At 39.0% G+C, this 23,329-nt stretch overlaps 1 protein-coding gene across 1 annotated transcript in view; it reads left to right on the top strand.

Moving 5' to 3' along the window:
- Positions 1-23,045, top strand: part of LOC104468770 (synphilin-1-like) — a gene marked incomplete at its 3' end in the record, with an annotated part of 33,106 nt that extends 10,061 nt beyond the window's left edge. Inside the window, exons 3-6 of the mRNA XM_010083011.1 lie at positions 10,258-11,120; positions 12,770-12,949; positions 16,149-16,262; positions 22,920-23,045. Of these exons, the coding sequence (XP_010081313.1) occupies positions 10,258-11,120; positions 12,770-12,949; positions 16,149-16,262; positions 22,920-23,045 (1,283 nt within the window). The remainder of the gene's footprint in view (positions 1-10,257; positions 11,121-12,769; positions 12,950-16,148; positions 16,263-22,919) is intronic.
- Between the last annotated feature and the right edge of the window lie 284 nt (positions 23,046-23,329).

Below are 23,329 nucleotides of genomic sequence, written 5' to 3'. Positions count from 1 at the left end.
CTCTTTCCCCATTCTCCCGTTCTCATCCCATTTCTCCCCACCATTCTTCCCTGCATTCTTCCCTTATCCCTCCTCCATCCTTGCCCGCTCCTTCCCTCTTTCTTCCCCACTTTTCCTCCCTTCTACTCCTCATTCTTTCCTGTCATTGTCCTTATGTTCATCCTCTCATTCCTCTCCACATTCCTCCCTCCATTATTCTTCCCCCATCCTCCCCGCCATTCTCCTTGCCATTCAACCCAGTTTTCCCACGTATTCTCCCTACCATTCCTCACCACCACTCTTCATCCCCATTCTCCTCGATTTCACCCCACCATTCTTTCCCTGGATTTGCGCAGAGCTTACCTTTTATTCACGCACATTTTTTCCTCTCCAGTCTTTCCCAGCATACTTCCCTATGAGTCTTTCCCGGGATTTTGCCCCCAGTCTTCTCCCCAAGTCTTTCCCAATATTCTTCCCACCGTTCTTCTAGACTGTTCTTCCTCCCATCCTTCTCACCATTCTTCTCCCACCATTCACTGGCCCTCGTTGTCATCACCTTCATTCCCCACCCCTCATCTCTTCCATGTCCCCTTCTCCCCCGTTTTCTGCCCACTGCTGTATCCCCCACTCTCTCTGACTACCAGTATTAGCAGCTGATCATGTCGTGGCAGGGCATTATCTCATCATGTCATAAAGAGTTGAAGCCACTCATTCACTCAGCTGCTCCAAGAGCAAGGTCTACCAGAGAAGAAGTGCAAGAACAGCCCTAAGACATGTTGTACTGGGTGGTCTATTCATAATGACTGTACAGCCACAGGGGCAGCATAAATATCTGTTTTCAGGAAGAAGAGTATATTCTTTTTAAAATTCAGATAGTAGTCTTAAAGTAAAATGCAAACCAATAACAAGGATGAAGGACTGGTTATGACCTCTTCCTTAAGACCATGGGTTATTGACAATTTATTGTGTAGCCCTGTTGTTTCATGGTTGCTTCTGCCATCCCATGTTTTTCAATGATGATTTTAATTACATCTGCACTCATCTATTGCCTTGAAAAGGGGTTGACAGAAGCAAGTACAGGCATTGCTGGAAGACAGCAGTAGCACTGGGGAGTCTGCCAGTGGAAGTTAATTCACAGCGTTGTTTAAAAGTCTTGAGTCAAAAAAGAGGTCTTTAGCACTGACAATAGTATTGGCAAACTGGAAACAGTACTGAAATATGTTTTTATTCTCCAATTATCACTTATGAGTTTTGGTGAATTGGAAATAGTACTAAAAATCTATTTTATTTTTACTCTGCTTAATCACTCAGTAAACATATAGTACTGAACTGGAAGGTATCACTTTACATTACTGTACAGACTTCAACATCTGAAGTATCTTGAAATACCAGCAGAACAGTATCAGTCAACATTGTGTAAGGTTGTATCTGTTGATTTTTCATAGTTGCTTTTGATGCAGTCTTTTGCCTTCCTCTTATTGTAGACCATTAAAAAAATGTTCCCCAAATTATTGTCGCTATGTGCTATTTTTGATCAAAATAGATTGTATTATAAATCTTTACTATGCATAACATTCATGCTATTTTAAATGTCTATACCACTGGCAATTTAGGTAATTACACATAGAAAACCTCAGAGGTTTTACCAAGAGCTGGTCCAGCTTTCTACTACATACTGACTCCTGCATTTCTTCTTTAAAACAGAGTGGAATGTGGAAATAGAACTACCCAAGAATCATATTTTAAAAGAACTAGAAATTAAGCATAAGTTAGCCATAGCATTAGATATATCAGGACCCTAATAATCTAAAAAATAATTCTCTGTCAGCTTTGTCTCAGAAAAATATTTAGCTTGCTAAGACAGTTAACACAAACGTATAGAGAAAAGATTCAACTTTATACTTTAAAATAGGTATTAATATGCAGACAACCATTTTTGCCAACAAGATTGTTTGAACAGATTTAAACCAGACGGTTCCTCTATGTGAATTATATTTTTTTAATAATATAGCTGATATTATGGAATTCTTCCTATTCATTGTTTGCAGATAAGTTTAGTAAATAGCCCTGTAAATCCCATTTCCTTTCCCCACTTCATGTAAACATTGAATAATATGTTAGTAACATATGAAAGTGTTCGGTTACATTGTTTTCGAACTACTCTAAGCACTTTTAGTCCTTGGCAAACATATCAGTGTTCACCAGTCAGTGTGCTTTCTCAAGCATTTCACATAGACCTTTCAACAGATTTTGGGTTTTCTTAGCTATTTCTACCTGCCTGTAACTTTTACTAAAATTACTTGTTCTTTTGGTCAGAGAAAGATTAGCAAGTCTGAGAAAGAATTTCCCTATCTGTAATTTTTCCTCCCTGAATTCCTACTGTCACCTCCCTTTATGGGACAGCACTGGCCAGTGATCTGTACTGGTGGGACCCTTTTGTAAGATGTGCATGAAGGTCATGCAGTCCCGTCTCCTCTGTGTCCTCAGGAAATTTCAGGAGATCCTTGGAGCCAAAGTATGTGTGTCAGTACTTCCAGATTACAAGGTAAAAGATATATGGGACTGGAGAAAAGGTGTAGGGCAAATCCTGGTTTATCCACAATAAAGGGTGATTAAGGGAAATTGTTTTCTATGCTTCAAGACAATGATCTTTGTAGCTAGCATAGTAACCACTAAGTGGGCATTGTTCTTCTTCAAAGATAGAAAATTAAAGAGTGTAGTTTAACAACGGATCTAGCTAACTCATTTTTCTGAACTGAAGTGTTAGCTAGCCTGCCCATTGATTTCTGGCATTGTCTAGTGTAGAATGATGAATTGAAACAGAAATCAGTCCTTTATGCTTTTGTTATTAAGCATGAAATTGGCTGCTTTCTCTCTGGGAAGATTTTCTAAGGCCACTTGAGCAAATGGTTCAAGACATCTGAGTTCAGCAAGCTTAACTGAGCCATATCCGTTGTTGAAGTATATTCTGTCAGCTATGATGACTTGTGATTGTCATTAAATGTATATCTCAAATGAGGACAATGTTCTACTCTGGACCTTTATTCTGAGGTGGATAAAAGCAAGTTCAGTTTTAATCTCCAGCAGTTACCCTTCTGCAATGCTTTATTAGTTCCCAGAGTCGCTGTCTGGTTTTTAGTTATAAGAGAAATTAAAGTAAATTTGATTTGGAGGCAGTATTATATGGCATTAAATTCACAGAGTCTGTTGTACTCCAAATACCTCCCAGGTAAATATGTCTGAAATAATACAGAATTGATTGGATAATTCTGTAGTCGAATACTGAAAAATAATAATTAGTATGCAGTGACACTTGTGAAACCTATATGTAAGCTCTTTTCCTACCTCATTTTCACATCCTCCCTCTTCCTGTTTTACACATTTTGTGCCAGAATGATCTCTTCTGATTTTTCAGTAGAACTTTAATTGCTACTTGCCTTTTACATCTTCAGATCAGTCTGGTCAATGATAAACCCAATTTATTAATTTTGAAAATTTATTTGTCTCTTCTATATTCTCTACTGTAGGAATGACCGCTTTTGTAGTGTTCTTCCTCAAGCTAAGAAAAGAAAGCTTGCTCATTCACTGAGGCTCATATTAAAGTTTGAATTACCTGGAAAAGATGCATTGTTGTTTAAAAGGATGAATTATTATTTACTTTGTTTACCCTTACTTTTTAATTCAGAGTGGCTTCAAATTCCACTTAAATGGGAACAAACCCTCTCTGTTCTTATCTGTGCAGGGTTGTTCTTTAATTCAGGTTCTCATGCTACAGAGCTTATGGTAAAGAAACCCTAAAATGTACTCTTGGAAGTTATTAATATGTTATAACTGTAAAACAGTGCCACCTTCAGTTAAAATTGTTAAATATTATTTGAGTGATATTAATAAAACAATAAATAGATATTCAGAACTGGTTTTGATTATCCATCGATATGTAAGGGACATCTCTTCCTCCATCTCTTGTAGCCCCAATATTGCTGCTGTGTTGAAGATTGGTGTTAACAACCATGAGGAATTTTCAAAAAGTTTCCGTAGTGTAGACAACACCTTGGTGTCTGTATACAAAGTCAGAGTCACAGTGCTCTAAATGGACCTGGAATGAGTACAAGTCTTAATTGATTCAAGAATCTCTGCTGGAGTCATACCACAAGGTATAAGTTCAGGCATTTCTTTTCAGAGGACAGTAAAACTCCGAATGTGAAACTTTGTATATAGAATCATAGAATAATTAAGATTGGAAAAGACCTCAAGGATCATCAAGTCCAACCATCAACCCACACTACCTAACTCACTAAACCATGTCCCGAACCATATACTTACTGCTGGCCCCAAAATGATTATATAGCACATGAGCAATATGGTGAAATACTGCATTTAAAAGAATATTCCGTAGGTATGGGCAGTTGTCAATGCTAATCCCAGGTTTCCTTGATGATGATGATGATGATGGAGAGTGGAGTAAACTCCACAGTAAGTGAATTTTTAAACCAAGGAGGAAGAGTTTCAGATAAAGGACAGTCATTTGAACACGTTCATCCTTTGGTAGCGATGAAGTCAACCCAACAGAGTTTGTTCTCATTTATAGAATCATATGATTCTAGAATGGTTTGGGTTGGAAGGGATGTTCAGAGATCATCCAGTCCAACCCCCCTGCCTTGGGCAAGCACATCTTTCACTAGATTGAGTTGCTCAAAGCCCCATCCAGCTTGACCTTTGAATACTTCCAGGGGTGGGGCATCCACAACTTGTCTGGGCAACCTGTTCCAGTACCTCACCACACTCATTCTAAGGGTGAAGGACCTTGCGCTTGGCCTTGTTTAACTCCATGAGGTTCACATGGGTCCAATCCTCAAGCCTGGTCTCAAGGTCCCTCTGTATAGCATCCCTTCTCTCAAGCAAACCAACTGCACCACTCAGGTAGGTGTCATCTGCAAATTTGCTGAGGGTGCATTCAGTCCCACTGTCTATGTCATTAATAAAGATATTGAACAGTACCAGTCCCAATACAAATCCCTGAGGAACGCCATTCATTACTAATCTCCATTTGGACATTGAGCTGTTGACTGCAGCTCTTTGGATGTGGCCATCCAGCCAATTCCTTTTCCATCAAATAGTCCATCCATCAAACCTGTGTCTCCAAATTAGAGGCAAGAATGTTGTGGGGGACTATGTCAAAGGCCTTACAGAAGGCAGGATAGATGACATCAGTAGCTCTTCCTTGTCTGCTGTTGCAGTCACGCCATTGTAGAAGGCACAATTGTCCTTTGTGAAGCAATATTGGCTGTCTCTAAACACCTCTCTGTCATCTATATGCCTTCACATAGCTTCTGACAGGATCTGTTCCATGATCTTTGGAGGCACAGAGATGAGGCTGACTGGTTAGTAGTTCCCAAGGTCCTCCTCTTTACCCTTTTCAGAGGGTAAACAGTTGAAACCTGTGGTAAAGAAGCTTCTTGTCTTCTTGTCATACCTCCCAGTACAATGTGCTAAGAGTTTCCAAGTACATGCTGACAAAGTCTTGAGGTAAAAGCCCCCAGACAGTGTCTTCTCTTGTCTCTTGTGTCAGTTTGCACCTTGTCCAGTCTTGCTACTACCTGCAGGCGGGTAGCATTCTTTTGGGGTGGTTACATCTTCATCATAGGATAACATGAGTCAGAAGGCCCTTCTGAAGGCCATCTTGTCCACCTCCCTGTACTCAGAGGAGTTCCAATTAAACTAGATTTCTCAAGGGCCTATTCTCCAAATGAATGCTGCCATAAAGAAAGAACCTTGCAACCAAGTTACTTTAGGGAAGTGTTATTAGGGAAGCAACCATAGTGCTCCCACTTTGTCAGCAAGAAATAACCATGATTCAGCCTCAGAGATTCATACACCATTGAAAGGTCTATTAGGCATGATAAAATCAGCCCATAGTCTTACCACAGTCCAGGATTATCAGCTCCAGCATGCAAGTGCATATTTTTGTCCATTATTCGCAGTTTTACTATGGTTTGTGACCGTACAGGTATGGAGTTGATAGAAAACAAAGTTTGAAATACAGAGAATTTAGAGTCTGGATGCAGGTCAGATCATTAGCTGGAAGCATTAATGTCATTGGTGAACAATAACTGTTTGGCTAAAAGGAAGTCATCCAGTTTTTCTCATGGACAGTGGCTCGATGCAGTTAACTGTAAGATATTGCTCTCCATCCTGGGGAGGAACAGAGACAGCAAGCGAAAAAGGCTCAGGGATTTCATTGAGGGAGGTGGCATAGCAATGACGATCTCTGGTTGCCACCTACGAAAGAACAGGAGTGAATTGATACTTTCATTGCTGTTAAACTGGTGTGTAGGTGTCAAGTAACCTACTGGAGCAACATGGACTCAGTTGCTGGCTGATCCACAAATTATTCAGATCCTTACATCCATTTTCCTGCTTGCCTGCCCCACTGCCTGTTTTATGTCCCAGCTGTTCAACAACAGCATTTGTGACTTCAGAACATTGGTCAAAGCATAAACCTAAATGAGTCCATGATGATGGTGACAGAAACACCCTGTTAGGAGTTTGACCATGTCCTCAGTCAGTCAGTGCTCTTTGAATGTGAGTCATTCTGGCTTCATGAAGATCTGGCATAGCAACATCTACAAACACCACTCTGCAGTATGGTCAGTTCATTTTGTAATGTTAGTGATGTATGATATACAGCCTTTTGCCGCCTCCTATTTGTGTCACCAGTGCTGTAAACTCCGTGAAGTTAAAGAACTCCATCATTTAAAGAATGTTCCTGTACTCATATGCCAGGGAGACAGGGTCTTCAACACACAACAGCAATGAATTTCAGTAGTAGTTTCCTTATAGAGCTGAAGTAGAAGCTGAGTTCTTTCTTATTTTCATTATACTCAGGAAAATTTAAAGGTATCCTGATGTTTGACATTAGATTGTAAGTATCACAGAAACTGTCCATCACAAGGTTAGAGTTTCATCTGTGCATGAGGTAGTCTTGATTAAACGAAACTTACATAGTTACCCTATAGCTCTTTTTTAGAAAGTTCATGGTAAATTTTGATTCCTATAATAAAATCTGATTAAGTGATTAAACTGCAAGAGAAGTTGCTTCCTAGTTGTCCCCTTTTCTGATTATTAGCCCCCAGTAGTTCTAAGACATCTATAAATGAATGAATAAATACATAAATAAATAAGTGAAACCATAAATAAGCCTACAGGCCTCTTTGTTCACATTTTGCATTTTCTCTTTCTCAAGAAGAGCATAGAGCACAATATGTGGTGAAGAACTACTTTTGTAAGTTTGACCCTGTAAGGTTTTAATCAGATACTATTCTTTCGTGCCAAGAAAATGCTTTGGCACCTCAGGTCTACCAGGCAGCACAACACTTCTTTACTGATGTGAATTAAGTCTCCCCAGTGTTTGTGTCCTCCCTCTTTTTACTTCAGCAACACAACTGGATCATCCAAATCTCTCTTATTAGTGAATAAAAGTTAAAGAAATAATCAACATAGTTGGAAAAAAAGATGTCAGCACCTTTTTACATTTGAGATACTGGTGCATAGAAGAGATACAGCTCATCCAAGATTATACAAGAATTATTTGTCAGATTCTGGAATCAAGTTAGTTGTTACACATTCTAGTCCCTTGCCTTAAACTCAGGCTAGCCTTTCCTGTTGTTTATAAAAGAATCAAACAGTGTTTATTTGACCCAGACTTTTGATGGCCTCTGCCTGAGTTCATAAGTATGGAGACATGATCAAGAGACTTTTCCCCTGGAACAGCTGTTGAAGACTACTCACTGCTGTACTGTTGCTTGGGAGGACATGGACAGCATTTACTTTTGCATCTTCAGGGAAAAAGCATCTGAAAACAGAACAAAATAGATTCAAGCCATGTCCTGGTCCACTCTTGCCTATGGTTTCAATGTTGCTTAGGGGGAAACCATGCTGTAACTGCCTAAGCACCAATGCAGCCTGTACAACACCCAGCTAGGAAATAGCACAAAGGGGGATTGTGTCTACCTGTTTGACTTGCTTTCTTCCCTGCTGCTATGTGGCTAAATGCTGTATTCTAATACTTTATTAAATGCAGTGTAAATTCATCGTTCCAGTTAAATTACAAATAAGGTCATAAGTCAGTAAAATTATTGCTAACTGTTCTCAGTGTTCCAGTTTGTTTTCTGGAAAAACAGTGTTTGTAAAGAGATGTTAGGAAGAAAAACAATGAAAAATGGAATTACCTTAGTCCACTTTAACTATACTGAAAGAAAAGAGAAGTACATGACTTTACAGTGACCCAAGCCAGATTTGTAACAAAGGTCGCTGCTTCTTCACAGTGTCCAATTTTACAATTTTATTATCAGTGGTTTATGTAAATGCATGTTACTAAGGTTAGAAAGTGGAGAAAGCCAAGCAACAAAATAAATGTAAGCTTAAATAAAGTGACGACAAACAAAATGTTGATACCTTTTCCTCTGTCTAGACCCCTGTGTTGAAAGCAGTGTTTTTATAAAACTCAGACAGAATTCATTTCCATACTGAGTGCTTAATAGTTCCTGTCAGAACAAAACAGCTGGGAAACATATGGTATCCATTTCCCTGTATCACTTGGAAAAAATTTCACATGTAAATAAAACCAACATAAAAGTGTAGGCCTTTGAACCTAGAATCTTATACAATACATAAATAAGTCAGTACAGGGCATTCTTTGTATTAGCCCACTAAGTTACATGCCTTTTGATTATTATTATTTTTATTTCTTCTTTGGAAATGTATTCTTAACCACTTCCAAAAGTATTAAGGTAATTTTCAGACATCTGTAACTACTAAGCTGTACTAATCTTTCACTTCAACATTGATGTTGCACTGAAAGTGTATATATCTGTTTCCTTAGGAAGGTGTTCATGGCAAATTGTGTGTTTTGACCACAAATTAGATTCCACTGATACGCTGTTAGCACGTATAATAAATCTGTTTTGTTTAAACAGTGTTCTTGACTTTGAGAGTGCATTAACTCATAGTGTACATTGAAAGGGGCATAGAAACTGCCTAAAGGCTTAGTGGTTTTAGTGCTGTCCCTCATCTGAAAATAACAAAATAAGGAAAACTCTTTTCCAGAGTTCACTGATTGTGGAGATCATAGAGTGTGAGTTCAGTAAGATTGAGTTTAAGTTCAGTAGGATTAAAAGTTCAGGTGCCTTGAGCTCCTTTATTTTCTGCAAGTCAGATTTACTGGTCAGACTCCATAACCTGCAGTGCCCTGGAATAATGGTCTGGAAGGTCCAGAGCTATATATATGTGTGTGCGTGTATGTATATATAGAGAGGATATATATAAAAGGAATGGAAAATTTGACAGAGAAGCCCAACATACAGTGGAGAAGTGGAAAAGGAAACATCATACCTGAATAAGTAGGCTTAAATGTCAGATCAGAGAATCGTAAAATTGTTCGGGTTGTCAGGAACCACCTGAGATCATCTAGGCCAATGGCCTTCCTTAAGCAGGGTCAGCTAGAGCAGGTTAAGCCCAGAACTTGTGGTTTTGAGTATCTCCAAGGATGGCAACTGCACAATGTCTGGGCAACGTGTGCCGGTGTTTGACCAGCCTCAGAGTAAAAGAGTGTTTTCTTGTGTTGAGATGGAATTTCAGGTGTTTCAGTTTGTGCCCATTGCCTCTTGTCCTGTCAGTGGGCATCATGGAGAAGAGCCTCACTCTCTCTTCTTCATTACTTCCCATCATGTAATTATATACAAGAAGATTCCTTCTGACCCTTCTCCAGGCTGAACAGTCCAAGCTGTCAGTCACTGTTCCTATGAATTTCCACTTTTTGTATGAAAAATACATCTCCTGGAGATAATAGGCCTTAAAAATCAAATTGTTGTCACAGTTGTTAAATCCAATAAAAAGTTTTGATTCAACCTTTTGTTGACTTCCCAAAAAGTCATCCTGCATCTCTGTGCAACAAAAAAAAAGCAGAGTACAAACTAGCATAGTTGGGCAGGACAGCTGTAAACACCACTAGACTCTTACAGATGTCCATTACTTGGTATAAACTCCTTTATATGTAAGTCATTACAATGTATGTCCGGTTTGAAGAAAGTTCCTTTCTGGAGTGTCAAATTCTTCAGCTGTTTTGATAGAGATGCCATTAAATCAGCTTAGATATGAATGTGTCCGGTTATCATGTAATTCTTGTTTCCGGTGTTTGGCCAGGTATGTCTTTAAAGCATGCTATATCATGTCACACATCTGGTAGTAATCACTTTAAATCACATTACTCTATTTCTGTAGTTTCCAGCAGCAGCTGGAACTGTGGAGTCTCAACTCTTATCGGAAATGCACAGAAACCAACGGGAATTGCAGATGTGTGCAATAAATTCAGACCAGTAAAGAGGGTTTCCCCGTTAAAGCACCAGCCAGAAAGCTCTGAGAACAACGAAAGTGATGACCAGAAGAACCAGAAGGGAGAATACCAGAAAGGGAGTGATTCGCAATCTGCCCCGCCAAGTGATGACCAGAGCCTAGGAGAAGGAGAGAGCCTCAAAAGCAAAAACATTGAGCCCACTGTTCTGCTTGGGGAGTTGGAGCACTATGACCTGGATATGGATGAAATTTTGGATGTGCCTTATATTAAATCAAGCCAGCAGCTTGTTCCTTTTACAAAGGTAGCTCCTGAGAAAAAACTTCTGGGTGTGTGTTCAACAGTGAATGGTCTTAGTAGCAAGACCTGCTCTGCAGGGAACACAGAGAGCTCACCTGCTGGCCGGACACAGTTCTGTGTGCTGTCTCCTGTGAAAGGCTCGCAGCTGAGAAAAACACAGCCCATTGTCTTTGATCAGCACAAGCATTTCACAGAAGAATTAGAGCTTTCCCAGCCTTTAGTTAAGTGTAGCTCAGTCCATGAATCTGAAGGCCAGGGCAAGGGCTTCCTCAGCAGGACATATGTTGATCCCCAGGCTCACAAAACTGAGAAGACTATGCCAAACTGCCACATGAGGACTTTCCATCTGCAGACAGCAGTGGCAGACAGCAAGCAGATAGAAGAACTGAATATGAACTGGAGCAGTGCAGGGGGCCAAGAAGAGAGGAGCGAAGAGGTGAAAAAAATTAAGAGCATCTTAAACATTGTAAAGGAAGGCCAAATATCTTTACTGGTAAGTATCATCTTTTTCATAAAGCACATAGAATAACGGCGATCTATGATGTGGTTTATTGAGCCAGCAGAGCTGGTGAAGTGCATATTTTGAACTGCTGCCCTTTTTATCTTGTACATTCCTTAGAAATTGAGCATATGGACTTCCAAATTGAAAGTTTTAATACTTAAATATGTAGCAAACCCAAGATACTAGTTTTATGTAAACGTGGCCAAGATTGCTAGTTTATGCAGTACACTGAGATTATGTAAAAGGCAGGAGTTTTAACTATTGAGATCACTTAAATATCAAATTTAAGTCTTAATTGAGTTTTACGTTTCACAACATGTGTGGGTTGCTTTGTTCAATTGTTTTTAGTTTACCTCAGTTGTTTTTTAGAGGCTGATGATGGGAACAGAGGGGCTTCTGTTGTATCCGGATTATTATTCAGGAGTGTTTGTGCTGTCTGTTGCAACAGCATTCTCAGGCATCTAAAGCCTTGTTGACCTCTAACCCATATGAAGTTTTGTAGTAAATTCTAGCACTATGCTCAGGCACTATCAATGATGGTTTCCAAAGTAACTAGATGCAAGTTAACATAATGATGCAGAGCATGTGATCTCCACTCAGAACGGCAAATGGAGGCACAGTGTATGTATAAGAACTGTTTTTGTTACATTTTTGTTTAGCTTCTCTGTTTACCAGTCTAGCTCAAACACAAAGGCATGCTATTAACATAGCAGCAAGAACAAAGACAGATATTCAAAGACTAGACAGAGGCAGAAGACAATATTAGGTTCATCAGTAAGAAATAAAAGCAATTTTTTACCCCGAAATATGAATTGGGGAGAAAAGAAGAGGTCATCATAGGTAGGTAGATGGAAAGAAAATGAATATTTTTTCCAAGCAGGTTGAAACCTCTGAATGAAGTAGACTTATTGAACAATACTCTGACAAATCTGTGCAACTCTAGGAACTCATCATTGCTACTCCTTAACTCTGTCTTCTTTCTTCCATTTTCCTTCTGGAATTTCTCAAACCAATTGTTTTGTCTCAAAATTGGTTTTGGGCAGAAATAATGTATGGGGTCATGGTTCTGTATACTTCGGGTAAATATGCCAACAATTTTTTCATGGAAACAAGCTATCGAATAAAAGTCTTCTGTCATGTGTTTTAAATACATTTTAGATTATGCTTAACACAAGCTGACACTTTGTGATGAGCAAAATTAATAAGGAGGTTTTTTTACAGGGCATGGATATTTTCTGTCCGATTACTCATCAATATAATGACCCCCTGAAAAAAAAGAGAAGCCAAACAAAAAAGAGACAGAAATTATGAAAATCTGGGTATTTTTGCAGGTACTTCATTGATCAAAGTAGTACGAAGGCTTTAAAGCTACTCAAGGTCTTGCACCATTGTGTGACAATTGTGTGAGGAGGGAAACAACACAGTAAATCAAGACAGCAAGGCTCCCACCTCTATCCTTTTGCTAATAGTAGCTGGGTTCTGTATAGTGAAGGAAAAGCTCCTGAATTTGAGTAATAAAAGAACATGCCTATGGGGAAACATCTTTATATTTGGTTTGTGTCTTAGGCTATGAGGCTTAATGTTCTGTGTATCTATCTTTTTATCCTTAGTTGTAACTAACATAATGCCTTTTTTAACAGCCACATTTAGCAGCAGATAATCTTGATAAGATCCATGATGAATGTGACAACAATCTGTTGCATGTGGCAGCATCAAAGGGTCATGCGGAATGCCTGCAGCATCTCACTTCTTTAATGGGTGAAGACTGTTTGAATGAACGAAACTTTGAACAGCTAACTCCAGCTGGATTAGCAATAAAGGTACCTTATTGTTTCTGCTGTAATGTGACATGAAGATAATTTACTTTATTTTTGTGATGGCAGAAAGTATGGATGTTATTTTTCAACCATTTTGTTAAGTGAGAGGAAGAAGAACTGTTGACTGGTCCCACATAAGCAAATAAAAATGGATTACTCTGCAGGATACAATATCAGCTGTATAATATTGACATTTTTTACGTTGTTGTCAATGCATACACATTCATTTTTAAATCCGTTAACTGACTAAAAAAATTTCTTATATTTTAAGGAACTTTAATTTAGCTCAGACTCAGTTGTTTCTTTAGAGAGCATAACAGTTTTTTGTTTTTTTACACATACCAATATAATCTTGAAAGACAAGTGTGAGAACATGTTTACAAAGCATAAAAAACCTCTAATCCATATCTGGAGTTGAAACTTCTTTATTGTCTAGAGCAATCACATCAAAGTTAAAAGGTACATGTTACAGAACAACGTGTTAGAAATGGCAAAAATTGGTGTCAAAGCTTACAGGAAAACCTATTATGTAGGAAAATGTGAAAATTATTGATGTTACTGCACTAAAATAAAACATCATGGTGTACACAAAGGCTGATAATTTCACCATACTGATTCTGATTCTTTACTAAGTGAGAGTGAATGGTTGAATGTCATTCCTTTTAGCCACTAAATACCTTAAGAAGAAAGAAGGAAAGGGATGAAATATAATACAAGAGTTTCTGTTTCTTCCGGGGTTTTATTCTTCTTTGCTTCTTGGGAAAACTTTAGAAACTGACAGAGGACTGACTGGTGGATTCCAGCCTGCAGGTTTGCATCTTAGAGACATCATTTGAGTGACCTACAGCCCTGGTGCAGATTTCAGTGTTGGATTTTTTTTTTTATTTTTCTGGGACAAGCCATGTGAATATAAAATTAAACTGACATCTAGTTTTACTAATGAAGTGGTATTATAAAAATAACGCATTTAGCTTCAATGCCTTGGCCTGTGTTCAGTCTGAATAGTTACAGTCTGCCAATAGAAAGTCTTACCATTTTAGTTGGAAATTGTTTTCTTTCTTGTTTTTTTCAGCTCCAGTTTATGATGTGTTTATAAGCTCATAAAACCTTTTGTCTTTTTCTCCAGAAACTTTGGCTTTTTTAATAATTGGTTCCTTTAGTTTCTATAATACTTGAGCATGTTTTGACATTCTCAGGAAAGTGTGTAAATGTAATGGAGTTCTTCATGCAAGTAAGCGTGTTCAGGCCTAAGTATTTCTAATGATTACCTGCATGGCTGGACTTGTCCCAGAGCATTGCAAGTATTGTGAGAGCCTCAAAGTAATCTAGCATGATTCAATTTTGAAGCTCTTGATCTTTACTCTCAAAAGTAGTTTTGCACCCTGATATTCTTGCTCTTTACTTTATACCATTGTAACTCCCATAATGTTATATAGCATGTGGTACATGCACCTATGTTCCACAAGAATGATGACTATCAGAACGAAAGAAAACTTGTATGCAGGAAAACAAATTTCCATGGAAGAGAATTTCAACAATTTAATGATGATGTGTAACATTTCCCAGTAAGGACTGAATTGCTTAAAACAAAGTCTTTTGATTCAAGAGCTCTTTCTGACCTTGAGCTGTGAGCTAGAGGGTGAAAATGGAGTGGTATGTTATGACCAGTCATACTTTAATATTGGTAGTTTATTTTAACTAACCGTGGAGAATTCCTTTCCACGCTGAATCATAGAATCATAGAATCATTAAGGTTGGAAAAGACCTCAAGGATCATCAAGTCCAACCGTCAAGACACTCCACCTAACTCACTAAACCATGTCCCTAAGCACCATTTCTACACGTTTCTTGAACACCTCCAGGGATGGTGACTCCACCACTTCCCACAGCCTGTTCCAAAGGCTGATCACTCTTTCAGTGAAGAAATTGGCAAAATTATTTTGCAGGTACTTAATTTTATTAAATCTTTACCTACATTTAAAAAATACGAAAATATTTTACTCAGTCATGAGACAAAGTAAAATAAATTAGAAAATTATTACTTAGTCATACTTACTAATATTTGAACCCAAAACCAAAAAGGATTTTTTCTAGCATGGTAAAAGAATGCAAGTAGTTTCATTGGCTTACTTCATTACTGAAATTGAGAGAAATAGAGGAAAACAAGTGCAATGATGTGCATTTTTTTGTTTACATTACACATAGAAAGAATAAGACAAATCTCAAATTAATTTTATTCCAATTTTCCTTTCTCCCATATAATTTTAAGAGGCGTAGTATTTATTATATTATTCTCCTTGTTTTTATGAAAGTAAAACTGAAACTTGAAGTGGTTGATTCTTTCCTTCTCATGATAGTGTCTTCCATTTTATGCACACAAACAGCTTTTTATGTTATGTATGTTGACCTGTGTGAGGTATTTGCTGAGCAATTGAAATACTTGCTTCAACTATAAAGAATATAACAGTCTTTATGAACATTAGAGTTGAAAAATGAAGAGTGGACCAGAATGTTTGTCATGCCAGACTGCATTTACCAAGGTGCCATCGCTGAAAAGCTCTTGCTGCTACACTGGACCACGAGCATGCTCTGAAGAAAATATCTGTTTTTACAGCATCTACATCCCACTTCATAGTAACTTGCAAGCCACTAGGAGTGTGCATAGCAGCTGGAGAATCTTGAGACTAGGCTGTAAAAAGTGTTCAGAGCAAAACCCATCTCCTTGTTTGTGTTTGTACAGTATCTATTACAGATAGATCCTAATTGATGAGGGTTAGGTGTTCAGATACTACATACATTAGAATAACTTAGGAAGCATGTGTTTAGTTAGTGATCAGTGAAGACTCAAGTTTGTAGGGAGACCATTGACTCTGCTACAGCAAATGATCTCATGTAGTCATTGAGCCTTGCTGTACAAGTGATGGAAAGAGAACTATGGTTTTGCTCTGAACCATCTGAGAGTAGGGGCCAGATTATGTATGTAATGCTATTTGACTGCCACCTTGACATTTTCACTTCACTGTAATCAATAGCCAAACTATAATTGATTCAGAACAGCAAGACAAACAAGTGCATTACCTGAGAGCAGATAAAAGAACACATCTTCAAACAAACTGGAATTTCACAACATTTTAATAGTTCTGATAAGATGTGTTTAGAACCGAAAGAGATTAAATTTAATTTTTTTTTATTATTTGTTTAGAATGGTCATCTGGAGTGCGTTCGGTGGATGGTGAGTGAAACAGAAGCTATTGCAGAATTAAGTTGCTCAAAAGACCACCCAAGCCTTATTCATTATGCAGGTTGCTATGGCCAGGTATGACTTTCATTTACTTTTTCAAACAGACTATTTAGACGCTCATACAAGAATTGCAATTTAAAGCATCTTTATAATTTTGTGGCTTCTAATTACAGGTGTTCTTAATTAGTCCAAATATAAAATCTTTTCCCACTAAATATGTGCATTTTATTCAGTATTTTCCTTCTTAAGTCTTTTTTTTTTTTTTAACTTTACGTGACAGCTAGGAGAAGATTAGCTGGCATATTAGGCCAACCTATAATTCCCCAGGACATCTAGGGAGATTAGCTGTCATGATCCCTAGGGGACTTGTAGGACACATCAGAAAATCATCAAACATTTTGGGATAGTTCACATTCTCTTTCCAGGAGATACTAATCTCAAAAAATTTTTGGCAAATTGTGACAACATAGGAATTCAGTATATTGGAAGTGAAGGGAAGTGTGGTGAAACTCGAGCATCATCTGTCCAGCTCTGGCCAGTTTTATTGAGAATTACATATAAAATCATGTTGTAAACCAATCCTGTTGCACACGTAACTTATCTATAAATCTAATGATGAGAAACCACAGAAGTACAGCATTTCGGTGCTTTGCTAGTGCCTGGGGAAACATATACCACTTAATCGCACCACATTCTTTTCCCACTAAGTCTTTTTTTCTGAAGTAGCCCTTGCAATAACCCCTCTTCAAAGGACCTTCTCCAGGATCTACTACACAAGGAATAGTGATCGATTATTCTTCTCTAATCTCTTTGGCAGATGGGCCACTTTATTGCCCAATTTCTTCAACAGACGTTAAGGATAAATGCAGAAAACCAACTATTTTTGTGCTAATGTTTTTTTTCTCTTACTTGTTAAGAGAGAACAAGCAAAATGTAACCACTAATAAAATTATATTTTTCTTTCCTGTACAAGTGTGGTTGTCTCATTCAATGCCATACAATGTTGTGGCGTGTTTTCTGCTGTTAACTGATCCTGTCTAAGCATAAATTTACTAGAGGGAGAAAGAAAGAGAGGGGGCAGGTTTGGAAGGCTGTGGAGCTGGAAGTCCACCCTTTCTCTTGCTGTTTCTATAGGCACACAGACACCCTTGTTTTCATGCTGTGAAAAGGCCTCCATTGTCTTTTCTCCACTCACCTACTGTGCAGATGTTACTGGTGCAAGTTAGGACCTTGCTGGATGTACTGGTCGATTGTGTTCTGCTTTCCATAGCAAGTTTGGCCTGTAAACCTCGCACTGAGTATAGGGAGGCTGGAAGCCAGATCAGAACTGGATTTGAGAAAGGCATGTTTGCTACTGGGAAGAAAAAGTTTGTAAGATAAAGTTTCATGTGAACTTACATTCATATCTTCAACTGATTAGCGTAGTTTTGTCCTCATCTCTGAAGATATTTATACAAACTGAATCCAGTGAAGGTTTATTTTTTTTTTCAATGAGCGCTGCTGCCTACTGCCAGGAACAGATCTGGCACATTTTATCCAGATTCTTTTTAGAGCAGGACGGAAGCTCCACCAGTTAAGAAACACCAGCTACAATCAGCCACCCGTGAAATTTAAAAAGGTGATATATAAATTCTTGACAAATTTTCTTAGTTAGCTGAATGCCAAAGAAAGTTCACATGTAATGTCAGTTATCTTTCTTTTTTGTAATCCATAAACATCTTGCAAACGTGAAGGAAAGCTGAGGCTGAGTGTATGCGAGACTATCTTACCCAACTGTGTTAAGGAGAAAAAAACTTTGAGAAATTCAAATGCATAGTTGGCGCTTCCTCGAAGCTTTAATGTATTTTACCATTGCTTACATGAGAGATAATCCATGTAAACACTGGTCTTGGCAGAATTACAAGAGTAATATTTTTACAAGGAAGACCTTTTACTGAATCATTTTCTAAAAAAGTCAGTCCATCCATTGTTTCCCCGGGCATTAGGCATACTCACCATATTTTTCTTCAATAAATATCATTTAGAATGGGCAGCAAAAGGGAGTTCATAGCAAAGTTCCTATGTTAAAGGTCATCAGACCACAGTTATAACCTGACTCTAAAGGCATCTCAACAATATTATATTTTTCCAACAAGAGAGGGATCACATAACTTCATCTGATGGAAGTGGAGAAGAGCTTAAAGTCAACCTGTAGCCTGGTCACCATATATCCTAGCAAGGGCTTCTTTAAGCATGGAATTGTGCAAGAAGCAACCGGGGTTGTTGGCAGGCATCCCCATGCCAGGCATGTCTTGGGTACATGGCAAACCATGTACCCACTGTGTCTGGCACTGTCACCATGTGATGGGAAGGAGATAGTGGTGCAGTCCTATGTGCACGTAGTAGGTCTTGACGAAGAGCTTCACGGGGCTGTAATTTCTTTCCGACACAATGCAGTAGTAGCACAGACTGAACATGTAAGAGGGGGGAATGCCAAGAGTTTGTTGCCTCTCAGCTGCAGAGAGTCTGGAGGGACTTCTGGAAACCAGAGCTACAGCATGAGTGAGGACCTAGGAGGGGTACTGGGCACCACTTCGCAGTGGTGTAGTGCTGGAGAGCACAGTGGAGAGTCATGTGTGACATTCAGATTTGCAGATGCCTAACAATACACCTTTTTTGCACCTCGGGATGTTTTTCTTCCTGTCTAATGTCATTTTTGCAAGGATAATGTGGTGTTTTCACTCACTTCTACTCCTCTACTGTGAAGGGATACTGGGAAGGGCAGTTTATTTAATTAATATCAAGTAATGGGACTAGGATTGGCTGTAGAGACAGTATTCTTCACCATGCTAATCCTTCAATTTTTAGTCCATTTAATGATTTAAATGTTCTTTGTTAGTTCTTTTCTGTGCTAAAAGCCAGCTGATGGAGCCAAATTCTGCCACCTGTCCCAAAACAAAAATTATGTATTGTGACATTTTCCCAGAATCTTTTTTTAGGGAAGTTTGAATTGTTGTACGTCTTGAATATGCCAGAGGGATGTTAACCACTTCCACAGTGTGAAACCATTGTAGGTCTTAAAATTATCAGATATATTGAATAATTTGGCAGTATTTATCCGTTCCTGTTACATAACAAATATGTGATTGTTTTCCATTATCTTAATCTCATGAATTTGCTTATTATCCTTCATTTTTTCAGAAAAAATTGAGTTGATGGCTATAAATCTATTCCAAAGAACACTCTCCTTCCAAGTACATAATGTGTTACTAAAGTGATACGTGATCTATTTTGATATATGATGTTTCCATTTTTCCTATGTCTGAGTAAAGAAAACTGTTGCTTTTTTCTTTTCTTTTTTTTTTTTTTTTTTTTTTTTTTTTTTGTCAAGGATGCATTTGTTAAAAAACATAGTTGTTTGAGAGAAACACAAAGTGTTTGAACAGGCCTCTGACTTTGTGCCTGTGATCAGTTGATGCACAGACAGTCCTAAGTACAGATGGTTGCATTTAGCCATCCAGGCAGTTGATTTCTGTGTTGATAAGATAAATGACTAGAAAGCCTCATTTGCTCCACACTGATTGTGATCATAAAATTACAGAACATGCTTAGCATTCTGGTCTCTCTAGTGTTCCAAATAAATATATAATTTGAAAGCCTTAGTTGTTTTACAGTTCTGCAGAGGAGTTTTGCTAAAATATTTTTCTTTTCATTATTAAAACATAAGGGCAAGTCGTAGGAGTAGTGCAGTCCTTCTTCACTGCTGGCCAACACCACGGACATATCAAGAAATTGCTCAAAAGTATTTTGTAAGGGATATGTGATCTGAAGTCATCTCTCCATGCTGGCTGTCAGCTATATTGGGCATTCATAGAATCACAGAATCATAGAGTCATAGAATGGTTTGGGGTGGAAGGGACCTTAGAGATGTTCTAGTACCAACACCCCACCATGGGCAGGGACACCTCCCACTAGCCCAGGTTGCTCAAAGCCTCATCCAGCCTGGCCTTGAACACCTCCAGGGATGGGGCATCCACAGCTTCCCTGGGCAACCTGTTCCAGTGCTTCACCACCGTGATCGTAAAGAATTTCCTCTGGATATCTAATATAAATCTACCCTCTTTCAGCTTAAAACCATTATCTCTTGTCCTGTCGCTACATGCCCTTGTAAAAAGTACCTTCCCATCTCTCCTGTAGGCCCCCTTCAGGTACTGGAAGGCTGCTAATAGGTCTCCCCAGAGCCTTCTCTTCTCCAGGCTGAACAACCCCAACTCTCTCAGCCTGTCCTCATAGGGCAGGTGCTCCAGCCCTATGATCATCTTCATGGCCCTCCTCTGGACCCGCTCCAACAGCTCGACATCCTTCTTGCACTGGGGGTACCTGAACATAGTACTCCAGGTGGGGCCTCAGAAGAGCAGAGTAGAGGGACAGAATCACCTCCCTCAACCTGCTGGCCACACTTCTCTTGATGCAGACCAGGATCCGGTTGGCCTTCTGGGCCGTGAGTGCATGCTGCTGGCTCATGTCCAATTTTTCATCTACCGATATCTCCAAATCCTTCTCCTCAGGGCTGCCCTCAATCCATTCTCTGCACAGCCTATATTTGTGCTTGGGATTGCCCTGACCCATGTGCAGGACCTTGCACTTGGCTTTGTTCAACTTCATGAGGTTGGCATGGGCACATCCCTCAAGCCTGTCCAGGTCCCTCTGGGTGGCATCCCTTCCCTCCAGCGTGTTGATTGCTCCACACAGCTTGGTGTCATCAGCAAACTTGCTGAGGGTGCACTCGATCCCACTGCCCATGTCACCGACAAAAATGTTAAATAGCACCGGTCTCAGTACCAATCCCTGAGGAAAGCCATTCGTCACCAGTCTCCATTTGGACATTGAGCCATTGACCACAACTCTCTGAGTGTGACCATCCAACCAATTCCTTACCCAGTGGATATTTTTCCAATTTGGCCACCAGGATGTTGTGCGAGACAATGTCAAATGCTTTGCACAAGTCCAGGTAGATGACATCTGTTGTTCTGCCACTGATGCTGTAACTCCATCATAAAAGGCCACCAGGTTTTTCAGGCACTATTCGCTCTTGGTGAAGCCATGCTGGTTACCAGTCACCTCTCCTTCATTTTCCATGTGCCTTAGTAGAGCCTTCAGGAGGATCTGCTCCATGATGTTGCCAGGCACAGAGGTGAGACTGGCCTGTAGTTCCCTGGGTCTTCTTTTTTACCCTTCTTGAAAACGAGGGCTATGTTTCCTCTTTTCCAGTCAGTGGGAACTTCACTAGACTGCCACGGCCTTTCGAATGTGACGGTTAATGGCTTGCCAACTTCATCCACCAGTTCCCTCAGGACCCATGGATGAATCTCGTCAGGTCCCACGGACTTGTGCACCTTCAGGTTCTTGGCATTCAGCCAAGAAGACGTAAAAATACCTATCCCTATACCCTGTAATAAAAACAAACTGCTGTTAAAGTGGAAATATGAAGAAGATAAGTTCCAGACAGACTAGCCCTGCAGTAATAAGCAGAGATCCAGGTGCTTGAATGGGCAGAATTGTCTGAAAGAGTCCTAAAAGCGTCTGAGGATCCATCTCCTTTTCCTTGACGTTAAAATTTCTGTGGTACTTTTATACAAAAAAAAGCTTTATACCCAAGGTTCATAGCTAGAATGTCCTTTCCTCATTCTAGGATTCTCTTTCCTACCTGATTACTGCTCAGAGTCCTAGACATGCTTTCAGTACTGTTTTATTTAGGTACACTTCACTCTTATAGACCCACCTATCTTAACTGTGGGTATTTATGTACTTATGTATCACTGAAGCTACTGAAGGCCTGCAGGTTAAGTCTGTGCATTGCTGTTTGCCTGACCTACACTAGAATCTACAAAGCCCTTTTGAACTAGAGCTCCTAGCCAGCATAACACACGATGAATAAAAATGGAAGATAATAAAAAAATACATGTTTAAGTACAAAAGTTTTCAGCTAGAAAGTAATTTATTCTTCTCAGCTATTCTGATGCAGAATGTGGGAGTACAGCTGTAGTCAGCTATCCTTTAATGGACCTTACTTTTTTATGCAATATATAGATTTATTCTAGATTTTCAGTATGTGTCACATTCAGCAAGGCACATTGAAATGTAGTCTGGAAAGGCATGGAAGGCTTCTGGAGAGATTTTTCCAGTCACTATATCACTCCCTCTCTATACTGAGAATTCAGGATAGAGGGATTTCCTGGTTTTAAATGTGTTACTTCTCCTCTTACAGCACAGCCCAGAGCTGGGACATGATGATAGATTTGAAGAATCTAACTGCTCAGCTTTATGATCTGCACATACTCCTGTTTCAATTTTTCAAAGAGGCTTGTGAAGTTTCACCAAATTTCACAGGCTGATTTTCAGATTGACACACAGGCTGTTCTGGTTCAGGTCTCTTCTCCAGCATACAGGGACGCATGCTTTTTAATGTTCAAATTCTCAGAATGTGTTACAGTACTCATGTTTTTCCTATTATGTCTTTTTATAAAACAAATGGAGTATTTCAGTTTATTTCCTTGGAGAAAAAAAAATAAACAACAAAAACACCCAGAGGCAGACCCATGATACACTAAGTCCTACAAAGTTAAGAGAGACTGAGAAACAAGGAATTATTGGACAGTAGTAGTAACAGATGACAGTACCAGTATTCCTCTAGTACATTTAGCTTTTCATTATTTCTTATCTTTTGTGACATCACTTTCCCTCTCCCGCTAGGAGAAAATCCTTCTGTGGCTTCTTCAGTTTATGCAAGAACAAGGGATTTCACTGGATGAAGTTGACCAGGATGGAAATACTGCTGTTCACATAGCTGCTCAACATGGTTATCTAGGGTGCATACAGGTAGAGTTATAGCTATATCAGAAACCTCTTTCCATCAAATTTGAATGACAACAACCATTCATAGGATCATAGGAGGTGTTACAAATGGAAATAATTATTGATACATTAAAATGTATTAAGAGGGAAGAACTTTAAGCCAGTAGCACTCAGACTGAAATACCAAAAAGCTCTGGTTTTTGGATTCTACTCTCAATTATGCTATTGTTAGCTTAAAGTAACTGTTTTATTGCAAGAAGAAAACATGATTACACTGTTTACACATAAGCAGCTAACGTGTATGTTTT

The sequence above is a fragment of the Pterocles gutturalis genome, unplaced genomic scaffold, assembly GCF_000699245.1.
Source record: "Pterocles gutturalis isolate BGI_N339 unplaced genomic scaffold, ASM69924v1 scaffold12245, whole genome shotgun sequence".
Classification (NCBI taxonomy): domain Eukaryota; kingdom Metazoa; phylum Chordata; class Aves; order Pterocliformes; family Pteroclidae; genus Pterocles; species Pterocles gutturalis.
Note: the sequence above shows the minus strand (reverse complement) of the source record. Positions and strands in the feature narration are given on the sequence as shown.